The 18,441-nt window shown below is 33.1% G+C and overlaps 1 protein-coding gene and 1 non-coding gene across 3 annotated transcripts; both read right to left on the bottom strand.

The window, feature by feature from the left end:
• Nucleotides 1–152: 152 nt before the first annotated feature.
• Nucleotides 153–313, bottom strand: LOC131154717 (U1 spliceosomal RNA). Its single transcript, XR_009136631.1, has one exon. It is a non-coding gene; the product is annotated as a U1 spliceosomal RNA (small nuclear RNA).
• Nucleotides 314–4,081: 3,768 nt separating this feature from the next.
• On the bottom strand, nucleotides 4,082–9,970 carry LOC131154540 (small ribosomal subunit protein uS10y-like). 2 transcript variants are annotated; one of them, XM_058107368.1, is made up of 4 exons: nucleotides 9,898–9,970; nucleotides 9,581–9,700; nucleotides 9,102–9,215; nucleotides 4,082–4,492 (listed from the first exon to the last, which is right to left on the bottom strand). In XM_058107368.1, the coding sequence occupies exons 2-4, from the start codon at nucleotides 9,690–9,692 to the stop codon at nucleotides 4,350–4,352; spliced, it is 369 nt and encodes a 122-aa protein (XP_057963351.1). In that variant the 5' UTR covers nucleotides 9,693–9,700; nucleotides 9,898–9,970; the 3' UTR covers nucleotides 4,082–4,349. The 2 variants fall into 2 exon arrangements, with proteins under 2 accessions (XP_057963351.1, XP_057963350.1); XM_058107367.1 differs by having other exon boundaries at nucleotides 9,581–9,703; nucleotides 9,898–9,962.
• Between the last annotated feature and the right edge of the window lie 8,471 nt (nucleotides 9,971–18,441).

The raw sequence follows: 18,441 nt of genomic DNA, 5'->3' as shown, positions 1-18,441 counted from the left end.
AAAGAGGAATGGGATATGAATTGATGAAAAATGAAAATATGAATTGACATTTTGAAATAATTAAATGAGAAATTCGACTTTGACTTGCTCCATAACAATCAGGTCTCGAAAGAATCATTTAAAAGAAATGAAATTTATAAAAATAAAATTAAGAAGGGACCGCGCGAACACAAGCCCCCACTACCACAAATTATGACGTACACTCTCCCACTTGGGGAGATGTTAGGCAGGCGCCCCTCCTAAGTGCAATGGAAGCTGCACACCTAGGCCATGAGTCTACATGAGCACTCATAGACCCCGCCCAGGTAAGTATTTTGCATATTTGCCTATTTGCCCATTTTAAAGCTTCACACTTGCTTCTCTTCTTCTACCTTCTTCCAATGTGGGACAGAAAAAGCTTAACAAATCTCTTCTTGTCAATTGTCATATTCTGCTTTAAAAATCTTTTTGAAATTATTTTTATTATTTTTTCCAAATATTTTCAGGTTTTGATTCTTCATTGATGATACTGCACTGAACCAAACTAAGAAACTAATATTCTCTTTATCCAAACTTTGGGGAACTCTTTATCCAAACTTTGGGGAATAGCTGTGCTTGCTCTATAATTACAATGGTTTTATTTTATTTTTTTCAACTGAGCTAAAAACCATATAACTGGCTCATAAAATGCATGCAAACAAAAATATTGTGGATGTAATATTATTATTTTTCTTTATTTTATTATTAATCGATAGCGAACCTTAGATCATCAGCAAGGTTACTCCTTTGTGACCAATTTGGTCACGAGTTCAAATTTAAGGAAAAATGCACTATAAGGTTGCGTACATTGTGACGAGCCTCCCTTTACCCTCGTAGAGTAAGGGGTCTTATCACTCTTATGGCACGAGAATGCCCTTTTTATTTTATTTTTAATTAGTCTATAATATACACATTATGTATTACATAAATCAACTAGAACTAATAAGGGAAAAAAATAAGATTGTAATCTAATTCTCTTAGGAGATTTAAAGTTGGACGTTCAGCATTTTTGTTTCTCGTAGGTCCCGTTTGGAACTCGAAAAATATTAGGAAAAGAAAATAAAATTATCAAGGAATCCATATTTTCATAATTGGTTATGAAGGGGAGTAAGAAAGAAAATAAAATATATATCAAATCCAAGAACAAAATTTTGATTTTACAAATCATTAATATTTGATTTTTCCTAATTTTTTATCATATTAAAACGAACTTTCATTTTTAATAATATTTCATATATAAGGAAAATAAAATAGAAAATAGGTTTCCTCCTTATTTTTCTTTCCTTTTTAAAGAAAAATTCTTGATCTAAACGAACCATGCGTAAATGATTTTAGGTTAATTGGAATGTTTTAGTTAAAATATGTTCCAACTATTATATTTTCAAGTTGTTCCTTTAACAGCTTGAAAATGGACTCCTATTATTATTATTATTATTATTATTATTATTATTATTATTATTATTATTACAGTTTTGCAAAGTTGAAAATTTTCAACTTAGAAATTGCGACTTAAAATGTTCTTAGTTATATTCCCTTTGTTCCACTAGCAGATGAATGCACCAATAGTAAAAGATAGATGAGTTAAGCATGTTAATTTAAATTTTTAATCAAGCTAAGTAAAAGAAGTCTAATCACAAAGAATAAAATTGCGCGCTATTATAGTTCTATTGAAGGTATGTGCGGCAATGAAAGAAGAGTATAGAGGGTCTTATGGACCAATGTTGTGTCTTTTAGATTTGGTTAACTAAGAGGTGCAACATTAAGACACTATTATAGCTACATCCCTCTTTTAAAGAAGATCAATAAGACCTATCCTCAACTAAGGCAATGATTCTATCCCTCCCTAGGCAACCAACTAATCTCTAGCATGCAATTCCCAAACCTAAAGGTATCTAAAAGAAGTATGGGACCTAGTACCTCTAAATAGGTATCCTTCATGGATGATGGAAATCTAGAAAAACTTTATGATAGCCCTCACTCACCCCATGAAAAATAAGCCCAAATATACTCATCCTTTAGATAATCAAACCCAATAACCTTAGCTCTCATGATATAGATAATAATTGCTACTCCGGTGAGGCCATCAACCACCTTATGCTCAACGCCGAAATGATGCTTAAGAAAAAATGTGTCCTCGCAAAGGAACTCTACGCAACCAACCAGCATGCTTTACACTCAGCATCTTCTATAAACTTAGATATTGCAAAACAAGTTCATCAAAAAAGAGTACAAAATCTTGAGGTTATAAATAATATCTCAAATGTTGTTACAACAAAAAAACCTCTATTATGTGTTATATCTCTGTCAAACATCTGGGAATTTTTTTCATTGAAAAGTGCTATAGGCTATCCCTCCGGACTCAAAAAGCCCACCAATATCCATCCTAGAGACTGAAGTTTGGATGTGAAGTATAGATGCTCCAGTTATCTTCTACTTAACCTCTCTAAAAGCTCTAGTAGGTGAAGGGTTCCAATGAAACTCCCCTTTCTTTAAGCATTCAGTGATGGGAGCCATGTTGGTGCCAAAATGCCTCATGAATTGTCTACAGAAAGTAGCGAGACCATGAAAAGTACGAACTTCGATAATAATCTTAGGCTCAACCCACTCTCTCATTGCTTTAACTTTATCAAGGTCAATGACTATTCCTAGTGCGAAGACTATAAAACCAAGGAAAAACACACCAGACTTCTAAAAGCTGCATTTCTTCAGGTTAACAAACAACTTTGTCCCCTCAAAGCGACAAGAATCTCATGAAGATGCTCAAGTACTTCTCCTTAATTTTACTTCGGATCAATATATCATCAAAATAGGTCATCAGGAAATTTAATATGAATGGCTACAGAATGCGTCATAACCCTCATAAAAGTGTCAGCAGTATCAAAGAGTCCAAAGGGTATGACCAACCACTCAAATAAACCATCTTGTCATAAAGGATGTTTTTCGTTCATCTCCTAATCTAATTCTAATTTTGTGATATTTATGCAGCTCAATCTTGGAGTACAAACTAGTCGTCAGCTAGCATATCAAGCATATCCTTAAGTCTAGTGATGGGAACCTACACTTGATGGTGATTTTATTAATGACTTTATTATTCATGCACATCCTCCAAGATCCATCATTTTTCATTTTTGAAGTCAGTAGAGTTGATACTACAGAAGGACTAAGACAATGGCTCACAAAACCTTTTTCAAGTTCTCCTACTGACCTATTCAACTCAGAAAGCTCTTTAGGATTCATCAATAAATTAGGTAATTGTGAACCTATAATGAAATCTATGGTATAAATGTCTCAGCATAGGTAGTAACTCACTAACAAAGAACTCAAATAATAACGCTCCTAAATGAATACATACATGAAAACTGTGTCTTAGCACTTGCTTTCTGAGCTCCCTAGCTCAAAAACCTATGATCTGACAAGTGAATGCTTCCTTCAATTTCATGTTCCTTAGAATCTTTAGTATTAAGCTGCAACTCTATGATGATGTCCTGCATCAACATATAATCATCCTTTGATATTCCTTAGTTTTAAAAGCATAATTTAATAAATTTTGATTCTCAAGTATTTGATATAAAAACATATATATATATATATGAATTCCCCTCAAAATTTAGCCCAACATTATCAATCTTCAAATGGACTAATATAATTCGGGTTTAGATGCAAATGATATGGCACTCGAGAACTTCCAGTATGTAAATATTCCTGTTGAAGTGTGAAAAAATACATTATACATTTTCTTTTCCTCACGTAAAGAGGTTGCCAATTTGAGAATCAGTAGGTACCTCAAATCCTCTCCATCTGAGCATAACCAAATAATATATGACAAATGAAGAACTAGGATATTAAAAACACACATAATTGTTCTCTTAGCTCAGAATCATCCCATGAATTGATGGGGTCTTGAAACTCATATTTGGAATTAAAGCAAAGAAAGCATCATTTACTCAACTAAAACAAAACCATTTCAACATGACTTCTACGCGTATTTGAATCATCTGTTTGATTTTTTTGGGTACACAAGTAATGTCACTCATGAACTAAAGGGGTAGTCCCAAAAAAAACATTTCAACATCAAACACTTTATCAAATTAACTCCAATCTGAGTGTTAAATCTAAAATTGAAAATTGAAGCAAAACAGAACTCTCATACGACGAAAGGGGCATCAAAATTGTAACTTACAGCATTAAACCCTAAAAAAGTCAACTCCCAAACTGTGAAGCCTGGATTCTGGAAATATAACCTCAGCCAAGCAGGCTACAAGGAGGGAAGTGTTCAGTTATGGAAACTACATGGCTTGTAAAAAAATAAAAACAGAGCACACAAACTACATTCAAGAATCTGCAATGGTAACCTCAACCTCCACACCAGGTTCAATTGTGATGGAGGTAATCTGCTTAACCACATCTGGGGAACTGAAGAGGTCAATCACCCGCTTGTGCACCCGGAGTTCAAATCTATCCCATGTGTTGGTCCCTGCATACAGAGAGAATACAAACTAGTGAATAAACTGGAAATATAGCTTGACATCGACAGATTTAACGAACACAAAACATAGAAAACAGAGTTTGCAGCCTTGATTAACTGGATCAACAAACAATTTTTCAAAAGTGCTGCAACACAACTAATTGTCAGAAGAGAAATGAGCAGTCACTCCAGGCAATTTTCTCTGTGCTCTCATTAGGATGGGGCCACTCAACATTCCTAAAAACTAAAACACCACTATTGTCACAAGAGGAATGAGCAGTCACTCCAGGCAGTTTTCTCTATGCTCTCATTAGGATAGGGCCACTCAACATTTCTTCTAAAAACTAAAACTAGTCATGGAAGAACCTATCATGTTCTGGATTTTTTTATATGCCCATTACTTGCTATCTTTTTTAATAAAAACATGAAATGAGCTCCTCATATTGCGTTTCATGAAAATAGGCATATGGCATATTATGAGGCTATATGTTATGTGGAGTGAATGCTCAGGGCAGCACTACCTAAAATTATCCACAAACACTTCCAATGGCCTGCAAAAATTATAGATGATTTTGAAAAAAAAAAATCTGTATTGCAGAAAACTTTTCTAACACTATAAGACATAACAATCACAACTTCCAGTACAACTTTGTTCCATTTTATTCATGAATAACTCCTCTTATGAAGATAATAATTATGCAAACATTATAACAAACTTACTACTAGAGAATAAGCAGCTGCCTATCCTAAAAAATTTAACATCTGTCAAATAATACAAATATACATAAAATATGTGTTTTTTTGTCGCCGTATCCTTTGACCTGTTATCCTGTACATTATTGAACTTATTGGGTTCTGTATTTTTCATCTAATTGTACCCATCTCCCATGTCCCATCAGCTGTAGGTCATTAGCCTTCAACCTCATTTTCCCAATAAACATTTAAAATGCAGTAAACCCGTGGTAGTTATATAATGAGAATTAAAGACGTACATGCTGTAGCATTTTTAGACATGGTATCTGAAACCCCCACTGCCCCCTCCCCCCAAAAAAAAAATATCCATTTCGTGAACCAATGCAAAGTCATTTCCTACAAGGCCGACTGCAAGAGGCTGGAAAACAATAGGGTATCACGAACAAATGAATAAGACTCAAAAGATTGCAACAGACAAAACATAGATGATACTGGTTAACGAGTTTGCATATAAAAGCAAACATATTGATACCTAACTTCCGATCTCAACTACTTACACAATATGTAGCAAACAACCAATGACACAGATGAACTCGAAGCATGAGATATTTTTTCTCAAGGCTTCACTTCAAACCTCACCATAAGGGTAAAAATTTTAGTAACAAATTTGTCACATTTACTTTGTTAAACAAATCAGGTGGGAATGGAATGGAAATTTGGAAAAAAAAAAGAATGTAGAGCATGCAAAAATTAATTGACAAACTTGATTTCATACCATTCCTAAATACCAAAGGTAAGGTAAATTTTTTTTCTTTTTAACGGGGAGGGGGTGGTGTTCAATAAAAATTGAGTTTAAGTTCTGTTAATACATTGTGAATACTGGATGTTGATAACATGAAGATCAATTAGGCAACACATTTACATATTAGTTGCAAAGAGCATCTGCCTGAAAAGGAAATCAAATAAAATTGTCACATAATAAAACATGCATATGCAACAAAGAAATTCATATTTTTAACTGTAAAATACACCCCCCAAAAAGAGAAGTTCCAATACGTGTAGTCATGTACAATGCATACATGTGCTTCATTCACACATTTTTCCAGGCACAGATTCATACGATGCCACCACATATTCATGCTGGACATGACCCAGGTCTGCAAGTTGGGTTCCCTCATCTCAGGGGAAAAAAGGTAGCAGGCAAGCCCGCATCTTGTGAGTCCAAACATCAGCATTGTTGCCACTATATCATGGTGCAGTTTGACATGGCAAGATGTATACATGGCACACCAAGAACAAGACCTTACCAAGGAAGACATTGAAATCTCAAATGATATTTTAACCTAGATTATGGGGTTTACAGTTCATGTGTAACATTTTTATGAAAATAAGATGGGCCTATTTTTAGTTTTTAGGCTTCTTCAAATAACTACCTAGGCATACTACTTAAAAGAAGCTCATAAAGGAATCAAATAGGCTCGCATATTGTAGAAGCTTCATGAGATGAACTGAATGGACAACATGTGCACAAACAATAAAAGAAGGAACAAACCTTTTTTTTTCAATTTAAACTCTAAATGATTATCAAAATAAGGTGTTAGCAATGTTATTAATATTCACTAACACTTCATTGGCATGGGTGATTTGGAGAGAGAAAAAAAAAAAAAGAATACACTTCCTCCAAATCATTCATTTGGATTACACTTTATAAAATAAATGATGAAAAAACAGAAAGTTGACACTCCTCGCAACCCACTTTTTTGAATTTCTTTGACAATGGAGAGATTTGGTGAGAAGTGAGACTGTTTTTACCATAAAATTTCATCATTGCAACAAATACCCAATCAAGTATAAAACAACTAAAAAAAATTAATAAGGGTGATTTTTTTTTTTTAGAGGTAAGAGAGAATATGTTGACACAAGGGGAAAACAAAGTACAAATTACAAGGAAAGAGCAAGGCATAAGGAGAGCTTAGTTTAGCTTCCTAATGCTTGAAATGCAATCATTAACATCAAGCATAGCAGCTTGCAAGACAGCATTAAGATCAAAATTTGGATACTAACACAACTATATTCTTAGATCTCCAGGTGTGGTAGATAGAATCAGTCCAAATAAGCATGTAGGGAAAAAGCAGATCTGGCGTTCTTCAGGCTGGATATCCTACGAGTGACCTCTTCCCAGCTGAAATCCGTCCATGAAAAGTTAAAATTCAGGGCAGCTTTGACAAGAATTGGTTTGGTGGAGCTACAATCAAAGAAAAAGATGATGAGAGCTTTCCAGCCCTTGATCACAGAGAAGACAAGCAGAACAAGCTGAATTAGTTTTTTCTCATTCCAAAAGCCTCTGAATAGTATATAATCTGTTCCAGGCAGGCATCCAAGAAATGAAAGCATGCCACAGGATATTCTCCTTAAACTAAATATCAGAAACCCAAGGGATCTGGGAACCTGTGCATCAAAGATGGTTCCAGGCAATAGAGATGGAGAATTGACCAGAAGGAGAAAGCAGCCAGATAGTAGTGTCATGCTTTGTAGCACAAGGAACAAGAACTGACTTAAAGGAATCAATCTTCCTTCTTTTCATCCTTGGGAAGGAACAATCCCTTCTTTCATAATACATGACATTTCAGCATGGAGGGGGAGATTAAATTAATTTGCTATCGGATAACCGAACTTATCCACCAAGGGTCTACGACACTGTGAATGCCAATTATTGAAGAACAATGAAAAGTTTGTCCTCCAATTCCCAATAACACATTTTATACAATTATATGCTGAGTTTCTGACCTTTAATATAACCCACATGCAAGAAGGGGGGGTTTAATAGCCTAAATTCTTTAATCCTTACGCTTGACAGAAAGCACCCATCCGCAAGAAGAGACTAGAAACACATAAATGCCAAAGAAGTTTAGCAGCATAGCATTCTCTTCGGACAGATAGGGTCTGAGATCCACCCCTACTTCAGAGAAAGGCCTACAGATTTTAACCCAGCTAATTTTACTCCCACAAGAGCTCGGCTCTTTTCCATCGCAGAGGAAGCTGAGAAGATTTTCTCTAGTCCGTTAGTTACAACAGAAGGAAGAAGAAGGGCTGAACCCAGTAGCTATGAATAAACAATAGAATTGATTTTATGAGCTGAATCTCCCAGCATAAGAAAGATATTTATGAATCCAACAATGAATCCTAGCTGAAATTTTCTCTATCAATTCAATATAATCATGCTTGCTTACTTTTTTAGAAAGGTCAATATTTGTACATAATAAGAATTTTTTTCTCTCTTCAGTAATCGAAACAACATAGGAGAAAAAAAAAGCTCAGCTCTCCTTGTTGCTCTATAGTTATCCAAACAAAAAGTAGAGACAGCAGGATCCCTTCTTTTATTTTTTATCATAAAAAAAACCAATATTTTTCTTTTCTTTTCGTTTCTTTCCTCTCATGACTATCCAAAAATAGTATAAATATTTGAAGCAGTAAATGAACTGTTCACATTTTAGTGAAACAAATGAAGACATTAAATATATGTTTGAAAAAGAAAACTAATTAGCAGTAATAAATTGAATATCAAGGTGAAATCTGTATGTAGGGTACGAACTATAGCTTCCCTTTAGTTTTACAACTATCCACGGTAAAATCACCTAAATGAAATACATGAAAAAATTAAACCACAGTTCTAAGAATTTACACTAAAATTCATCAAACAACACATTAAGAAGAAGAAAACTAATTTGCAGTATTTAACTGAATATCAAGATGAAATATATACGTAGGTTAACAACTATAGCTTCCCCTTAGATTATCAACTATTTGCAGTAAAATGAACTAAATGAAATACATGAAATAAACTAAACCATGGTTCTAAGAATTTACACTAAAATTTATAAAAAAACATATTGAGTAGACATCCATACTTAGGTCTACAACATACCTTCACCACATGGAGACTTCCTGGTAGTGATGTGAAGAACCTTGGTGGGCATTCTCACTGGTCCCTTAACTCTCAGTCTCTTGTCCTTGGCACCACGAACAAGATCCGCACACACTAATTAATATATCATAAAGTAGAAATAAGCAGCTAAAAATGTTCACTCACTAATTATACAATGTACTATCTTCTTCAAAGAATCAGAACATTGAAAGGAATTAGCCTCTTCTATGGCAACATATAACAATCTCCTTAAACCACTACTAAAACTGGAAACCTAACAGGTAAAAAAGGGCATGATAAAAATAGAAAGAAGGAATCTTATTAAACAAAAAAAATTCACTAAGTGGCAAAAAGAAACAACATAGAGCACATGGGTCTGGTCTAAGGATCGAATAATTCTATAAAAAAAAAAATCAAAAACTTCAACAAGTAATTGTACGGATACAAAAGCATCTCATCAAAAGAAAGAGCAAAAGGACCTTTCTCCAGGTTCTTGACGTTCTTGGAGGAAAGGGTGATTCTGATCTTGTGAATCTGATCCTGAGGCTCCTCCAGCCCAGGCTTAGTGGGCTTCATAGCTGCGAAAGCCATGGCTACTTCTGCTAAATCCAATAACAAAATTACTTCTTTGGAGAGGAAATCAATAATCAATAATGAATAACCAAATAATAATCCAACAATCACTGAACAACTACATAAAATGAGTCGATTTCTTCGATCTTATTTCTTCAAAAATCACGTCCACGAAATCAGAAAAATTACAATCCGCAAACACAGAAAGAAAAATAAAAATTACCAGATAATCGCAAGGATCGAGAGAGGGGGGAGGGTGGGATGGGAAGAGACGCACTTCTAGGGTTTGCGAGAGGAAGAGCACATCACTGTTGATATATAAGCAAGCGTCTCGGACTCTCCGGGTCTCATTGCTTTGAATAATTATTATCAATTTACTTATTTACCCTTCTCGAATTTTATATTTTTTTATATTATATGGTTATGTAATCGGGGGGGTTTTTTAGGAAAAAAATAAGAGAAATTATTCCTATTTGTACTCTAAAAATACCACTACTACATATTTATTTTTTCAAATATTAAATGATAATTTAATTATTAATTTTTACAATAAAATAATAAATTTATCTTCTGTTTATATCGTATTATAAAAGTTAAAAGATAAATTTATCATTTAACACATTAAAGTTTGATGTGAGTACTAACATTATCTTTTGCTAATGATACCTCCTTTAACATACATACATATATATATATATATATATATGGAATACCTGTATTTTTATACACCATTCTTTTATTTTTTTGTAATTTAACAAACGTATGAGTAGGGCTACAAACAAGCCAAACTGCTCATAAGCGGTTTGAGAATTTGGCTTGGTAAGGACTTGTTTATTGTATAAATGAGTAAATCACAAGTCCAATTTGTAAGGACCCGAACTCGAATAGGTTCCTAAATATAAATTTTTTAGCGAATGCAAATAAATCTAAATTATTTTTATTACTAAAACACTAATTAGTTTTGTTACAAATATATGTTTCAACTATTAAAATGCAAAATTCTAAAATTCTAAAATACATAAATATATTCTAAATTGTATTATGCTAATTTTTTTATTCTATTCTACTCTTTCTACTCCCGCCCATGCACTTGTTACTCCGGATTTCTAGTACGCTCCTCAAAATGATCTGAAATGTAAAATAATGATCAGGGTGAGACGACGCTCAATAACTAAATAAGATTATTATTAGTGTATGGCCAAAATGAGTTTTCATAATTTCGTAAAATAATATTTAATACTATAACTTCAAAAATGCTTTTAAAATAAATATAAATTTAAAAATTTCTACATAAAAACTTTTGTCATCAACTACAATAGTAAAAATTTATAATCATATACTATAACTATTAAATTAAACTTTTAACTTTAAAAACTGTAATTATAATTTTTAATTATATACATATATATATATTTCCTTATATGTTTACTTTAAATCATCATTTAAGCACAATAATAGTCATGTTCATATAAACTTATACTTTACCTTCAAATCATCAATAACTTTATACACGTAATTAAATATGTATATACATATACTGTAAAAATCACTCTTATGTCTGTTAATCGTAAGTCATGTTTATCCCATAATTGGGTTGTGCGGTCCGAAAACTGGACTTAACTGATTGGCCGATCAAACTAAATCAACGTACATCATTATTAAGTGAGATTTTTCCTATTAAACTCTGATCCAATCCAGGTATGCATTCAAGAGAAATTCATTATCATATAAAATCACTCTACAAACAGTGTGAGTGCACTACGATCCGTTTAAATTTTAAGCAATTAAGTTGCGGTACCGAACATCTGTAACTTTAAACTTTCTTTGTCATAAGGAGTTTTAAAAATTTTTTTATTATGTAATTTGTACAATTAAAATAATATCATTTTTACTAATATTTTTGTGAAATACGCAACGTAAAAAAAAAATCAACTCATGTAATTTTTACTCATATTTTTGTGAAATATGTAACGTATAAATAAACTCATGACACACAATTTTCATGTTAAAAATATTTTCTTGAATAGAAATTAATGATGTAAAATATCCGAGGGGTTTAGAACATTTTTTAACTCAAAAATAAATGCAAGAATATTGAAGATAAAACTAATATAATTGAATATGCGTAAAAATAAACTCAAGAGAATTTTATAAAAATAACTAACATAATCGAAATTTTACAAATAAATTCGGGTATGAATTTTAAATAAAAAATCTAACATAATCAAATTTACTTACAAATAAATTAGGGTATAAATTTTAAATAAAAATCCTAACATAATCAAATTTACTTACAAATAAATTCGGGTATGAATTTTAAATAAAAATCTAACATAATCAAATTTACTTATCTCTTCATTTACTTTGTGCTATGAACACAACGAATATCTCCAAAAAATGAGATCGGAAAGAGTAGTTTCTTCGATTTTGGGTTGGTTTCATGCCGGATCGAAGATCTGAGGCTACCACGACGCTCCTGACGAACTTCCCTACAAGTTTGTCGAAGCGGATCGTCAAGGGAACGAAGTAGGAAATCATCCCAGAGTTGAGGTAAGGCTTTTTAAGCCAAATTAGACTTTAAGGTAGTTATAGAAATTGATGTACACATGAAAATATTGATGTTTAGTACTGAAAATTTTGAGTTTCAGGGTATTGAGTAGAAAATCCTACGGGGGTCAGGCTAGGTAATTTGAGGGACTTTCTCAGTAGTTAGGTAAGGGAGTAAATTAAAGCAGTTTTTTTCCATGCAAACTATTATTGATTATGAGTAGATTTATTTTCAGAAAAACATATGATATATTCGTTTATTATGAATGAAATGTACAATTGGAAAAATACTGCTATGATACTTAAAAAAGTATATGTACGTATGAGATGTCAGAAAATCATGATTTTAAAATATGAAGTATGACTTTTAATAAAGCATGTGTGGCATGAATATTATTTTACAAAAAATGAGATATGATATGAATGTTTTTACAAGTAAAATACATTTTCAGGTATTTTGGAAAGATGGGTTATGTTATATTGAGTTGATGAATATATGATAAATGAGTTATTTTCAAATGTAAATACCTGAAATGTTTTTGGCGCGAGGCCATATTTATGTTATCGGCACGAGACTGTATTTATATGATTTTGGCATAAGACCATGTATTTATACTATCGGCATGAGGTCGTATTGATATTATTGGTGCGAGGCCATATTTACTATGATTTTGGCACGAGGTCATACGTATGATTTCGGCTCAAGGCCGTATCTATGTTTTCGGCACGAGGCCGTAATGATGTTATGTATGATCATGTATTATATGTTATCACAATTAGGATATTAGTTTAGTTCAGACCAAAAGTTCGGTACCGTAGCTATGGGTAGATCAGATTTGGCACGAGGCCGTATTAGTGCTAACCATCCCACGAGGGGATGAGAGATGGATAGTTGATGTGGCTTTCAGTAGAGTGTAGACGTCCACCTGACAGTCTAGACCAGGTGTGGCGGGCCCATCGTACTTATAGACATATTTGACTCGGTAGTGGTAGGCCAGCCATTGTCGGGTCCCACCTTCGGGCTACACAACCCGTCATGGAGGGTAATACATGACACCAGCTAGCTTTTCATCCTAAATATATTTTCAGTATTACGAGTTATAACAAATGTTATGTATGTTATGATTTATTAACGAATATGAAAATACATGATTATCCAGCATGATATTATGATTATTTTCAGAGTTATGAAATGTACCGTATATGTATAAGCACTTTAAATATTCATGTTACCACACAGTTGTATTTATTTTACTTTCCCTTACTGAGAAGTGTCTCACCCCCAACATTAATATATTTTTCAGGAAACCCAGAGAGACCGGCGGGTCAGGGCCGCCGTTGAGTGATTGGTGCTTCCCTACTAGAAGGATAAGCCCTGAGCTAGAATTAGGAGATTTTTGTTACATAGTCCTAGTGTTATTTTGACTTTTTGGAGATTGTACATATAAACAGTATATTGATGTTAATAGAAAGCTCTGGTATTATGCTTTATGGATGGATGTATGAATTTTTTTATGTTTACTGCTGTTAGGTTTTCCGCTGTGTATGACAAGTGTCCCCGTTACCCACGAGTTCGGGTTGACCATTTATTTATTACGTTGTATTTTATTGAGGGACGTTACACCACTCCCATTTAATAATTTTTTAATTAATTACTTACTTAATTATTTATTTATTTATTTATTTTTAAAATTTTTTAAAAAATTATTATTATTATTATTATTATTTTTAAGCCATGTTTTAGTATTATCATTTTTTTTTGAAGAATTAAATTCGAATTTTGAAAACTCATGTAGGCCCCACACAACTTCAAAACCCAAGTGGGTCTTACGTAACTTCAATAGTCCTCACACATTTTTATGAGCCCAACATAGTTTCGGGACTCATGTAGATCTCACACAACTTCGGAACTCATGTGGGCCCCATATGATTTTGTGGGCCCCACACAACTTCAAGACCCAAGTGGGTCTTACGTAATTCCAATAGTTCTCATACGATTTTATGAATCCTAGACAACTTTGGGACTCATGTAAATCCCACACAACTTCGGGACTCATGTGGGCTCCACATAGTCTTGTAGGCCCCACATAGGATACTTATATTATTATTATTATTTTACCATGTATTTCTTCAAATTATGTCTGTCAAAACACTATTTTATATATATGTACTTATTTACGTGTACAAACAGTATTTATCTTATTTATCCTATGAAATTCCATTTTGACCAGGCTAACCTCTAAGGAGTGACTGAACCGCAATGGTCTCTGAGCACTCGCTAAGACAAGGTCTTTCTTAAGTATCAAACATGAAATCAAGGATCCTACAGAAAGCACTTCTGTATTGATATTAACTTAATGACTATTATTATTATTATTATTATTATGCTTTAGTCGAATATATATTTTTGGGTCATTACACAATTTTTACATTCGATTTGTAAACAAGCCGAGTGTGAGCATAGCTGGGTTCGAATCGTTTTGACTTATGAGCAACTTGATAACTGGTTCGAATGGACTTGTTTATTAGGCTCATTAATAGACGTGTTAAATTGGTCCAATACTAGCCCAATTGTTTAAGGAGAAAAGTACAAATTTTGGTTCCAAAAAAAAAAAAAAGTGAAATGAAACTATTATTAGAGGAATTAGAGGAACAGATGCGCCAGCGATATTTACATCTATTCAGTGGAGATCAAAGATGAGATGTTAAAAGTAGAATATATAACAATGTGTGTATTTTTGACTTGTATAGGGTAAGATAGTTAATGTTTTTGGCTTTATGTTATAAATGATTTTGAGAGAGTTTTCTTTTTCTATAAATGATTGTAATCTCTCAGAACCCTTCCTTATAACCACGGTATTCCTCCGCCATAAGTGAGGGTAATTAATAAAATTGTAATATTTTTCTTTAAGGTTGGAAATATGATAGATAGCAAATTTCAAGAACGAATTTTTTATAAGGAGGGAAGAATGTAAAGACCCAAAAAATAGAAAAGATAAGAAAAAAGGAAAATGGTTTGGTGAGGACCAAACCATTGACAGTTTTTTGGAGTGCTAAGAAAACCGTATACGGTTATATTTTTACTGCGGCCAGGTTAAAGGTAAACAGTGAAAACTGGTTTGGTTAAAGACCAAACCGTCGACGGTTTTCTTGGAGCCTAAGAAAACCGTCAATGGATTTTCTTTGGGACAAAATAGTATATAAGGGTTGCATGTCATTTTTCTTTTAGAATTACAAAAGCCCTCTCTCACTCTCTCTCTCTCTCACACACACACACACACGCACACACAAGGCTGTGAACATTCTCTCTCTCTCTTCTCATTTTCTCACTCTAAACTCGCCCCATCGACGACCAAACTCAGTATTTAAGGCCTAGCGGCGATTCTCATTAATTTGACCAGAGCAGAATTATGTTTGGAGGATCCCAGACACCACTCCAAGACTGAGGTAAGAGAGTTGTTTTTTTAAGTTTAAATAGTAATTGAAATTATGTGAACCTAGAAATATTAAAGTGGTATGCATTCTGGGATTGAGCTGATAAATTGGAGTTTGTGGATTACAAGGTTTTGATGCGAACGTTGCAGGCACGAGTTTAAGACTTGTTGACTTTGTGAGTCAGATCTCTGTTTTGATGCTGACGAAGTACAGTGAACTTATGTGTGTATTTAGCATGTGCACAGGTCCACAATTGAGATCACACATGAGGGACAGGGAGAATAAAGGTCAAGACGGATAATACACATACACCTGGCGTACTCCATAGAGTGAAGAGCATGAAAATTGAAGACATTTGTTTCTTATTGTAACTGCATTTAGTTTTCAAGTCTGTAATAATGGACCATAACTTTTGCATGTCATGCATGATAGGGTATATGCTCAAGAGGCCTTAGAATGACCATAGGAATCATCACACATATAGCCTAAAATGCCTTATGCTTAATTACTCTGGGTTGATGAAACATTGAGACCAAAACAGGACTTAAATGTACATTTTAAGTAGTCTCGATCGACTGAACCCAAAGCTATATAAAAGCGTCGGTCGACCAAACTGAAGTCAACATTTTGACTTTGCTCAGTCGACCATCCGAAAAATGAACTTGACACTTACAGTCGACCGAACTGACACGTGGGTGCCTCCCAACAACCTAGTCGACCGAACCATTAGTTCAAAACTGACTTGGTTGACCGAACCTTAGAAAATAGTCAACCAAACCTGCCTTGGTCGACCGAATCTCGAAAGGTTTGAAATCGCCTTGATACGGTTGATCGTATATCTAGTTCAAAATGACCACAATTGACCGAACTCAATAATATGGTCGACTGAAACCTCTCGGGTTGGCAAATTTTTACCACAGTAAATTAGGATTAATTTTCATTAAATTCAATTAAACTTTTTCAAAAATACCCTGCGTGTTCTCAATAGTTATATTTTTTCCCAACTCTATATATACCTCTTCATTTGTCATAATTAAGATAAAATTAGGGTTTTAGACTAGCCAATTTTCTTTGAAAATTTTATTGGGTTAAATCATTCACACTCCCATATTTTTCAAATAGATTGCCAAAATCTATTTCGCACACTCATCTTGTAATAACTTGGGAAAAAATTTAAAAAAAAATTTAAATTAATTAATTAAAAAAATTAATTAAAATTGAGAGTAATTATTGACTAGTTAATTGGTTAAACATTACTAAATTAATGTATAATAAATAAATAAAGGAAATATTAAAAAAATTAAATTAAAATTATTTATTGGTAATTAATTAGTTAAACATTATTAACTTGAATTAATTAAGTTAAGTAAAATGGTGATTATATATATATAAAAGTATATGAAATAACTTAAGTTAAAGTAAGTTTAAAAAAAATGAAAATGGTGAAATGAAGGCATATTTAGGAAGCTGAAGCTTCCTGAAACAACAGACAATTCTTCTTCTCTCTCAGGTCCTCTCTTCGTCTCCGTCTCCGTCTCCGTCTCCGCCTCTCTCTCTCTCCTCAATTTTGCCGGTCTAAGAGCGTCAATCGAGAAACAAAAGGTTTCATTGGATTCCAAACTCCGCCACTGACATTTCTACTGGAGCGGATTTGTCGTGAGAGCGGCGCAGGTACCATTCCTGTGGTAAGGCAACTTTCCCCTAATTTCTTAATATCTTGTTAAATTTGTTATTAAATCGACGATCAGGCATCACCACGGGATCCTAGTCGTGATCGTTGTCATTTTGACATGAGTAAAGTTTCAATTGGAATTTTCTAAGATCCACTCCAAAGCGAGAGTATGATTTGAGAAATTTGGTAATTTGACTATATTTAAGGGTATATTTATTTATTTAAAATTTATGAGTTTAGGAAATATTAAAATAATATTTTATTCAAGATTAATTACATGAAACTAGAATTTTTTAATTTTAGGGTGCAGGTGAGCGTTGTAGGCATTTTTTGGGGTCCTTGTTGGCATAGTTCAAGAAATCAGGTAAGAAAAAAAATATTTATTAAATCAGAATTTTTATAAATTTAATGAAAAATAAATTATGTTATATATACGTGCATATGTTTCGTTATGGGTTTAAAATGTTAACTGTTTAAATTATATTTTCTCAAGTTTAAGGTTATTTATTAGATATGTAAATGTGAAAATAAACTGATGAAAGTGGAAAAATATTTTCAAGGTAATTATGTAAGGAATGAAAGATATTTTCAGTACATAAACATTACATGTTGGTTGGCTTATTTTACAGGCAGTATATGAATTTTATTACTAAATTGTGTGGCATGAGTAAATAGGAATGCTGTGTGGAAATATATGTTAAATGTATAAGATACATGTTAAGTAAGTAATACGTTGAAAATGAAATATGATATGAACTATGTTGCTTGTATGTGTTAATGCAACCATGTAAACAACTAAAATATGTTGGGTAAAATAGTTGAAAGATACTGGATAAATATATGACAGCTGAAAAATGTTGGGTAAAACGACTGAAAGATGTTGGGTAAATGTATGACAGCTGAAAAATATTGGGTAAAACGGTTAAAAGATGTTGGGTAAATGTATGACTAGGGATGAGCAAACGGTCAGTTCAGTCAAATTCGGTTAATTAACCGAAATTTTCGGTTAATGATTTTTGTTAACCGAATCGACCGAATAAGGAATGTTAACCGAACCTCACCCGACCGAATTACCTTTTTGGGTAAATCGGTTAACCGAATTTTACCGAATTT

The sequence above is a fragment of the Malania oleifera genome, chromosome 4, assembly GCF_029873635.1.
Source record: "Malania oleifera isolate guangnan ecotype guangnan chromosome 4, ASM2987363v1, whole genome shotgun sequence".
In the NCBI taxonomy this organism is placed as follows: Eukaryota; Viridiplantae; Streptophyta; class Magnoliopsida; order Santalales; family Ximeniaceae; genus Malania; species Malania oleifera.
This window is presented reverse-complemented; position numbering and strand designations above follow the sequence as displayed.

Coding starts and splice junctions, on each gene's coding strand:
- LOC131154540 (XM_058107368.1), bottom strand. CDS start 9,692: ATGGCTTTCGCAGCTATGAAGCCCACTAAGCCTGGGCTGGAGGAGCCT. Junction 9,216..9,580: donor CGTCAAGAACCTGGAGAAAG/GTCCTTTTGCTC, acceptor TATATTAATTAG/TGTGTGCGGATCTTGTTCGT. Junction 4,493..9,101: donor GAAGTCTCCATGTGGTGAAG/GTATGTTGTAGA, acceptor CTCTGTATGCAG/GGACCAACACATGGGATAGA.